Source organism: Thalassophryne amazonica, chromosome 23 (genome assembly GCF_902500255.1).
Source record: "Thalassophryne amazonica chromosome 23, fThaAma1.1, whole genome shotgun sequence".
Lineage (NCBI taxonomy): Eukaryota > Metazoa > Chordata > Actinopteri > Batrachoidiformes > Batrachoididae > Thalassophryne > Thalassophryne amazonica.
Window position 1 is genome coordinate 8,243,379 of NC_047125.1, and position 9,915 is coordinate 8,253,293.

General features: G+C 40.4%; 1 protein-coding gene across 1 annotated transcript; it reads right to left on the reverse strand.

Moving 5' to 3' along the window:
• Positions 1-306: 306 nt before the first annotated feature.
• LOC117505371 (zonadhesin-like) lies at positions 307-7,150 on the reverse strand. The gene is made up of 4 exons (XM_034165015.1): positions 6,975-7,150; positions 703-864; positions 502-599; positions 307-423 (listed from the first exon to the last, which is right to left on the reverse strand). Exons 2-4 carry the CDS (start codon positions 851-853, stop codon positions 307-309), a joined length of 366 nt encoding a protein of 121 aa, XP_034020906.1. The 5' UTR covers positions 854-864; positions 6,975-7,150.
• Between the last annotated feature and the right edge of the window lie 2,765 nt (positions 7,151-9,915).

A 9,915-nucleotide genomic window follows, 5' to 3' on the forward strand; every position in this document is an offset into this window, starting at 1 on the left:
AGATTGATGAACAGGTGACATCTAGAGCTGATATTTGTTTGATGTTGAATTGACATTTGTTTGCCTACAGGGAATGCTTTATTATATCCTTTATTTAACCATGTTAGTCCCATTGAGCTCAAGACCTCTTTTACAAGGGAGACCTGGACATTATTTTTAAAGTTTCCAATACATTTAACCTGCATGTTTTTTGATGTGGGAGGAAACCCACACAAACACGGGGAGAACATGCAAACTCCGCACAGAAAGGCCACAGGTGGGAATCGATCCTGTGAGCTTCTTGCTGTGAGACAACAGTGCTAACCACTAAGCCACTATGCTGCAACTTAGGAGGAACATCTCACCTGTGCAGGCCATGACACACACAGCATCAACTGCAATATCTGTCAGAGCAGTCTCTCCGTAGGTCCCCACAATAACAAACTGAAATAAGGAGAGGGGTCAATATTAATGGAAGCACAAGTACATACTCACAAACACATACATAGTCTGTTTTTTTACCTGAATGTCAGCAGTTCCCTGGTAGCGGACCTCTGCAGGCTTCCAGCTTGCACCCTGGTTTCCTTTGACAGTGAACAGGGCAGGTCCAAGACTTCCACCTGCTTGATATAAATTGTGAGTAATCACATACAAGTCAAATGGACAGTAGTCCATCTCTGTGTTCCTTCCAGAACAGACAACACGACACGTTCATCCTATCACCTGCAAGTATGTGCACACTGAGCTCCATGGTCATGCTGTTCCCATACAAGTAGTAGTAGAAGGTGAGTTCCAGGCATCCAGGGGAGCTTACTACAGGACTTCTGATCTGAGCCTGGACTCCAGGGATGGCCTCCACAGAATCCAATAACATATAGGATCCAACTATTCAAAACAAACAACACATATGTCTTGATATTAATGTATTAATAACTAGCAACTCAAAAGTATTGAGATTATGTTGTAAGATTGTTCCAGTTGTACTGTACATTCAGCAACTGATTACATTTCAAATTAGAACACAGCGCTCAGAGCGCAAACCTCCGCCAACACTAGTTTCCAATTCCACAAATTTTTACGTTGGAAAAAAAGTTCAAAGTCAAAGTCCTGTTAGAAGTGGGTTTTTATAATATAATACAAAATACAGATCAAAAGGGCTTTTCAATGTTAAAATCAAATATCTGCTAAGCCACAATACGGATCAGATGCAGATCAAACTTAGTCTATTCATTGAGAGTGCCAGTTTGCACCTCATTGTCACAAATGAAAGTGATTGGGGCATGTTTGATTAAGATATAACGTAAAATGTACACGAAATGGGCTTTTCAATATTAAATCAAATGTCCACAAAATCCATAATCCGGATCAAACTTTGTCAGGTGATAGTGAGTGTTAGTCTGCACCTCACTTAAAATATGAGAGTGATTGGGGCACGTTTGATTAAGATATAATGTAAAATATACATTAAATGGGGTTGTCAATGTTAAATTTGAATGGCCACAAAATCTGTAATCTGGATCAGATCCAGATCAAACTTTGTCAGTCAACAATGCTCTCAGTACATAACACTCTCAAATACAAAAGAAATTTGATCTTTTTTGACAGTTTCAGTTTTTGAAAATTCGTTCAATGTTACGATTTCCAATTATCCAAAATTTTTCCTTACCTATGACCTTGAAATTTTAATCACTTATTGCCTATAAGGATATGAATCTTCAGTAAAAAGTTCATAATGATATATGAAAAACGGTGGCTCCAGGCTGTTCATAAACAAACAAACAGAAGCAAAAACACAACCTCCTCCATCTTGGTTGGTGGAGGTAATTAATCCTATCCAGCTCAGATTACTGGTTAGTGTAAACAATCCAAAACATATTCAGTAACTTGGAAATGTTTATATATCTGCTGCTGATTTGTGGGGGAGTTTTAAATGGCCATAATTCCTAAATGGTCAAAGTGATACTTTTGTTAAACCCCTTGAATTAAAAACTGAAAGTCTACATTAGAATCACATCAAGCATTTCATTTCAAGTTCATTATGATGCTGTATTGAGGCAAAATTACAAAAATTGCATCACTGCTCATCAAATACCACTATTTTGTAGTTTTACAATAAAGGAACATCTTTTAAATATAAAACAGAATCTGAAGAATTTTCACATCTCTGTATTACTGTTAGAATTCTGACATTTTAAACTGAATTCCAATGTTTTGTTCTCTGAGTTATAATATTTTTGTGTCCTAATCATAAATCTAGGCAGACTTTTACCCAGTATGTCCTGCAATCAGCTCATCTGAACATTTGCCACCTTCATAGCAACCATATTTTCTGGAGTAAAAGTCAGAGTTTTTAATTTTTATTATTTAACTAGTTTGAGATGTCCTGTGACTTAAAGTGAGGAAAATAAGTATTTGAACACCCTGCAATTTTGTAAGTTCTCCCACTTAGAAATCATGGAGGGGTCTGAAATTTTCAGGTGCATGTCCACTGTGAGAGACATAATCTAAAGAAAAAAAAAAAAATCCAGAAATCACAATGTATGATTTTTTAAAATAATTTAATTGTATGTTACTGCTCCAAGTAAGTATTTGAACACCTGTGAAAATCAATGGTAACATTTGGTACAGTAGCCTTTGTTTGCAATGACAGAGGTCAAACGGTTCCTGTAGTTCTTCACCAGGTTTTCACACACTGAAGCAGGGATTTTGGTCCACTCCTCCATACAGATCTTCTCTATATCTTTCAGGTTTGGAGTTTCAGCTCCCTCCAAAGATTTTCTATTGAGTTCAGGTCTGGAGACTGGCCAGGCCACTCTAGGACCTTGAAATGCTTCTTACACAGCCCCTCCTTAGTTGCCCTGGCTGGGTGTTTGGGGTCACTGTCATGCTGGAAGACCCAGCCATGATCCATCTTCAATGCTCTTACTGAGGGAAGGAGGTTGTTTGCCAAAATCTCACAATACATGACCCCATCCATCCTCCCTTTGATACGGTGCAGTCGTCCTGTCCCCTTTGCTGAAGAGCACCCCCAGAGTATGATGTTTCCACCCCCATGCTTCACGGTTGGGATGGTTTTCTTGGGATTGTTCTCATCCTCTAAAAATGGTAAGTGGAGTTGATTCCAAAAAGCTCTATTCTGGTCTCATCTGACCATATGACCTTCTCCCATGCCTCCTCTGGATCATCCAGATGGTCACTGGTGAACTTCAAACGGGCCTAGACATGTGCTGGCTTGAGCAGGGGGACCTTGCTGCCCTGCAGGATTTTAAACCTTGACAGCATCATGTGTTACTAATGTAATCTTTGTGACTGTGGTCCCAGCTCTCTTCAGGTCATTGACCAGGTCCTCCTGTGTCGTTCTGAGCTTTCTCAGAATCATCCTTACCCCACAAAGTGAGATCTTGCATGGAATCCCAGACCGAGGGAGATTGACAGTCATCTTGTGTTTCTTCCACGTTCTAATAAATAATCATAACAGTTGTTGTCTTCTACCAAGCTGCTTGCCTGTTGTCCTGTAGTCCATCCCAGCCTTGTGCAGGTCTACAGTTTTGTCCCTGGTGTCCTTAGACAGCTCTTTGGTCTTGGCTATGGTGGACAGGTTGGAGTGTGATTGATTGAGTGTGTGAACAGGTGTCTTTTATAGAGGTAACTGTTGTGTGGGCCGCTGAAGAGGAGGTACTGCTGGCCCACCACCACCAGATGGCGCCCTGCTTGGAGTGCGGGCTTCAAGCACAGAGGGCGCCGGAGCCACTGGGAGTGACAGCTGTCACTCATCATCAGCACCAGCTGTCACTCATTCAACTCATCACCATAAAGGCCGGACTGCAACTCCACCTCCTCGCCGAGAAATCAGCTACCTTGGAGGTAATTTCTCTGCTGACTTACAACATTGACTAATAGTCTGAACTTCTTTGCAGCCGTTTTCCTGTGGTGTTGCCTTATCTGTGGGATTGGCATTTGGTGTGATCAGCGACGGCTTCGCTTCACACCCCAACCAGATAAGTGGTTAGACAGGAGCTGCACGAGTGTGTGACTGGAGGTGGAGTTGCTCCCTCCCAAAAGAACACAGACTGTGGGATTACTGAGTGTGCGTACTCACACTCACCTGTACTGTTTCTGTTCTCTGCCAGCAGTACCAGGTCTGACAGCTGGAGACGGTGACCACCTGGGGACTCAGGACTTGGCGGCTCCGGTGTTCTTCAGATCCGTTGGCGGTGAGGGCCGTGTGGGATCCGGCTCAGTTCTGGACGGGCGTCTCCTATCCTCAAGCCTGCCCACACGTCACCCAACGTAATTGACTGTAGTTCCAAACTGGTTGTTGTCTGTATTCCGTTGTGCACAATTTACAACATTAAATTGTTACTGTTTGGCTTATCCATTGACCGTTCTTTTACGCCCCCTGTTGTGGGTCCGTGTTCCTACACTTTCACAACAGTAACAAGTTCAAACAGGTGCAATTAATACAGGTAATGAGTGCAGAATAAGAGAGCTTCTTAAAGAAAAATTAACAGGTCTGTGAGAGCCAGAATTCTTGCTGGTTGGCAGGTGTTCAAATACTTATTTGCAGCAGTAACATACAAATAATTTTTTTTTTTTTTTTTAAATCATACATTGTGATTTCTGGATTTTTTTTTTTAGATTATGTCTCTCACAGTGGACATGCACCTAAGATGAAAATTTCAGACCCCTCCATGATTTGTAAGTGGGAGAACTTGCAAAATCGCAGGGTGTTCAAATACTAATTTTCCTCACTGTATAGTCTGGTGTGTCTTATGTACCAGATGTATACATTTGGTATAAAAAGATAAAATCAAAGTTTTTATATCAATTTTAATTTTAAACTATATACATACATCTTCAACCGCTTATCTGGGGATTTAAAAATATAAATTTTTTTTCTTTTAAAAGTATATTTTGTAGTGTTTACAAAATACTGTATTGTTCTTGTGCAATGTAGATGAGTCGCCAATAAAGCTGACTGATTGAAACGCTAAGAAATAACAATAATAAAAAGTACAGAAAAATCCCAAATTTAACAGCTAATGTCTGTGTGTGTGTATGTGGCTCGCATATCTCTCTGACTGTTTGCCAGATTGACCTCAGCTTTCGGATATGGCTTGTGCGTGGCACAATGATGTGCATCCTCTATTATGAAAAACCTTTATTCTTACATTAAACCTTTATTTTGACATTGTAACATCAGTACTTCCAAAATGCCGCCCCCTGTGTCGTCTCTGTCCTGCAAAACCTCCATTTATGTACAGATTTCCTTCTAAATGTGTTTCCATGTTCCGTTTATTTCATCATAAAAAACTGATAACTTAAAAAATATATATACATATATATCAAACTATTATGGCTTTATTTTTACACAAAATGTGTGACCCTGTGCAGTAAATCAAGCATATCCTTTCTTCTTCTGTGACATTTAATGGCAGCCGGCATCCTTATTGTTGCACTGCTGCATCAGTCCGTTATAGCAGGACTAATTCCTCTCCATGAGTCCGTCTGTTAAGTATTTAAAAAGCCAACACTTCCCCCTCTCACGTGACCTTATGTCAAAAATACTTCCTACAGAAACTTCTTTCAGGCCTTACAATAGATTTCCTTCAGTTTTTACTCTTTAATAGATGAACCATTCAAAAATGATGAGATATAGTTTGTAAAATAAATTATCATATACCTATAAATGATACGCCAATATGATTGGATAAAACACTAAAGAATAAATAGCAATACACCCTTTTCGCGGACGGGTAATATTTTTCATACCACCCGAATAATCAGCCAATCCGGATAGCCGAGCGGCGCCACAACAAAGAGGCACGGTCAGAGGAACTTTGAAATACTGGTGAGTCACTATTAATAATTTCTTACGTGTCCAACCTCGTAGGTTGATCGTTAAAATTACATTTGTTAGTTCTAAAAGCCATCATAATTATTTATAGGAAAACGTTCTATTTTATTTTTTCTAAGGTTTGAACTTTGAGTGTTTACACAGGAGAGAAAAGTGAGTAAATGTTAATACCCGGTTGAGAAAAGTGTATAAAGTGTGTAGTGAGGGGTTTTACAGCCTTAAAACATCTATAATAATTGTAAAAAATAACGCTGACTACTTCGCGGATTTCGCCTATCGCGGGTTATTTTTAGAACGTAACTCCTGCAATAAACGAGAGACCACTGTATATGATAAAATCGTTATCAAGTTGTTCACCAATGAATATGGCTTTTTACACCCTTCAGAAAACCATACAACATTTATCATTTATAGGTATATGATAAAATCGTTATCAAGTTGTTCACCAATGAATATGGCTTTTTACACCCTTCAGAAAACCATACAACATTTATCATTTATAGGTATATGATAAAATCGTTATCAAGTTGTTTTACCAATGAATATGGCTTTATACACCCTGAAGAAAACCATACACATACTCAGGGTGTTATGGTTTTCTTCAGGGTGTATAAAGCCATATTCATTGGTGAACAACTTGATAACTGATAATATTTTGAGGGGTAATTAAAGCACTGTGTTAAATACTGCACTAATATATTCATTGGTTATGATTTTTATGATTACAACTGGTGCCATTTGAAAGCACTGCATTCTGGTGATGGCATTTCACAACATTTTATTGAGAATTCAGTTGGTCTGGTGGTGGTATTTTACAGTATTATCTGGTGATGGTCTTTTTTAATTACATTTTTTAGCTCCCAATTTTCTACAAGAATACAAACTTCCTACGGTCACTAGTACTGAAAATCGGTGCAATTTATATTCAGTGTGACTTTTGCAGATATGGTTTTTACCTTCAAGAGGATTTTTTTTTTTTTTTACAGGTGAGTCTTACACTCCAGAAAATATAGCAAATAGATAGAAACTTGTGTAGTATTTCAAAGATAAATAACTATATAAATGAATGAATAAATAAAAAGGCATATTGAATTGAGTGTTTCCAAACCAGAATGCTGCAGTTTTATTCATGACTTACTTCCCGGTTTGGAAAAGTCGTCATTTGGTCCGGTGCCGTCAGTGTCCGTTGGTCCAGTCCACTGAATGAAGCCATTCACAGCTGGGTTCTCAGGAGCAGGAGCCGTCCATCCACACAGATCATCAGGTACGTCAAAGTCACAATGAGAAACACAAGCTGTGGAAACATTTGGAGACTTAACAGAGTTTTTTTTTGTGCATATTTTTGTGTGACTGTGATGATGCTGATGGATACCCACAGGGACATGGTCCTTCTGTAATGACAATATTATCCAGAGCTGAGTCACAGGAGTCGGACACACCTCGCCTGGCCTCAAACACAACCTGCAGAATGGAATCTTATCATCTGAGTCACATGAAAACCCCATTAGTGAACAACTGCACCTGCTGCTGGACAACTCATCAGGTCAAAGGTTTGGCAATTTAATGGACATAGCATGATAAAAATCTCTGCCAAGCTTTTGGATGTGGCAACAGGAACAAGATATATCCACACAGCATTAGAACTGAGTGTGCGGTATATAAAATTATTATTATATACACGTATTGCTTGACTGAATTCTTGTAAAGATATGGTGGCTTGAATGATTTCGTTTTCAAGAAATAACTCATGACTCACATTGATGCTCTGATTGACAGTCACGGAGACAGAACCTTCCAGCCAAGATGGACTTTGAAACCCAGTCTTCTTCCAAACCTCCTTCTCACCATTCGAGCTTTTGAGCAGAACTCTCAATACATTCTGGCCATCAGAACCATACATGTAGTACCAAAACTGGACACAGATTTCAGAGGCTGATGTTGATAGAAGAGGACTCCAAACTTGGGCAGTCTGTCCATTAGCCACATTGTCACATTCATGGTAGATGTAGTAGCCCTCTGCAAAAGGAGGGAGAAAGACAGGAAAATATATTTAGCTTATTCTTAAAAAAGTAATTTATACCATGGAAGCATGTCTTTTTATACCAAAAACATAAATCCACAAACACTTACCATTACCATCCATAATGGCCCCTTCACTCATAACACAATTGAGGCCAAATGGTGCATGAAGGAGGATTCAAATGTCAGTCATGAAAAATCAAAGCCCCCTCAAATGCCTCATACCGCAGCTGGCACAACCATTCTGCTACAGCACATGCACTTCACATTCGCGGCGCGCTCGTGCTGGGAACCCAGTCGAACGGCATCAAGATGAGGTCGTACTCCCATCTGACCGTGGTCATAACATTCGTACAGCATGTCGTACACGTCAGACCATTCAGACCACGGTCGAGGGGCTGCACGAAATGACCCGCCACATAGAACCCTGGCAGAACGTGGTGAACAAGCTAGCCTTCACACCAGCAACTAAATGAGGGTGAATGGCGTCGAATGGCCATTCCACCCACGCTCGGCCAGAATTGAGGTGCCACCCACAAACTTCCAACAGCAGTCACTGGGCACTTAGAAAATGCCTGCAGCCAGCATGAATGTAATGCACAGGACACCACCTGACTGCTGTGTCATCCCTACTCACAGCTGGAGAACACATATTGTGCCATGAAGAACATCACCTCTCAACATGCCACCGCAATGCACATGTGTCGGCAGGCTCTCATGACATGGTGAAAAATAAAAACACATATCACCTTTGGAACACGGTCAGCTGTGCCTCAGCGCACACTGCAGACACCATCAGGCATCAGGCTGAGGCTCATGTGAAAATATCCATCTGATTATGTGAACGACCAGCTGGCGAGGCAAATGTCACATCCACCACGTGAGTTATAATTTGTTTCCTCAGTTCCAACCCAAAACTGCCGCTGCAGGATTGTACAGCATTCGTACACAGCTGTCCGACTGTCTGTCCTTCCCGACAGAGGGTCGGTATTCCATGTGTCAGCTGGCTCAGGGAAAAACCCATGCCTAATTCACCCAACTTCCTGTTATGTGTGAAGGGGCCATGAACGTGTTCTTCAAGGCTTAATCTTTGTCCCCATCTTGTTCTAAATTAGTGATGTAAATGAAGTGTATCCATATTGGACCAGTCTACAAACTGGGCCACAGCCCATTTTCAATTCCATGCAAGGCTGTTCCATGTACATCATTGTGACATCAAAAGAATGCACCACGTTAGATTTAGTGTGCTTGTGTTGTTGTTTTTTGACAACATTATGACATAATAGCCTTGCATGTATTTGAGAATGGGGTGGTCCAATTTTGGAGCTGGTCCAATATAGGTATGCTTCCCCTAGCCAACACAACTGGTAACATCTATATACTGATGATACAGTCATATATTCAGCTGACCCCCGTCTATCCATTCTGCTTCATAAACTCTTCAACAAAGCCTTACCTCTATCCAAAGTATTTTCGCAATGTCCACCTGCCTCTCAATTCCAAAAAGACTTAAGGTTTGATGTTCAACTCGAAAAATGGCAACTCCAGCTTTTCCTGATGGCTGAAGAGTTGGCACTGGACTTGACCATTGCCTATAAACACCTCGCCTGACAAGCTATCTCACTTAACTCCCACACTGATAATCCACTGAAAAAGAAAAAAAAAAAAAATCAAAGCTAAACTTGGCTTCCTGTTTTAGAACAAGGCTTCCTTTACGCACTCCACTAAATATACTATTGCAAAAATGATCACCTCTGTTTGATCATGGCAATGTAATAAAAAGCCTTCAGCCTCTCTCATGTTTTATCTCCAGTGTTTTCTCATGCTTGCTTCTTTGTTACAGACTCACGCACCATTCTGGGTTTCCTGAGTTTGCCCGTCATTTCTAGATTTGGTCACATGGTAGGATTGAACTCTGTACATTGACCTTCTGATTGAGTTCTCGCACAAAGATTATCTGTTGAACTGATCACCCATTTGCCTGACTTCAGTCTGTACAAAGACCAAACCTGTTACATGCTGGGAGAAACTGTGCCTTTAATAAGTGCATAAAAATGGCA

Coding starts and splice junctions, on each gene's coding strand:
- LOC117505371 (XM_034165015.1), bottom strand. CDS start 853: ATGTTATTGGATTCTGTGGAGGCCATCCCTGGAGTCCAGGCTCAGATC. Junction 600..702: donor CAGTGTGCACATACTTGCAG/GTGATAGGATGA, acceptor TATATCAAGCAG/GTGGAAGTCTTGGACCTGCC. Junction 424..501: donor AGGGAACTGCTGACATTCAG/GTAAAAAAACAG, acceptor TCCTTATTTCAG/TTTGTTATTGTGGGGACCTA.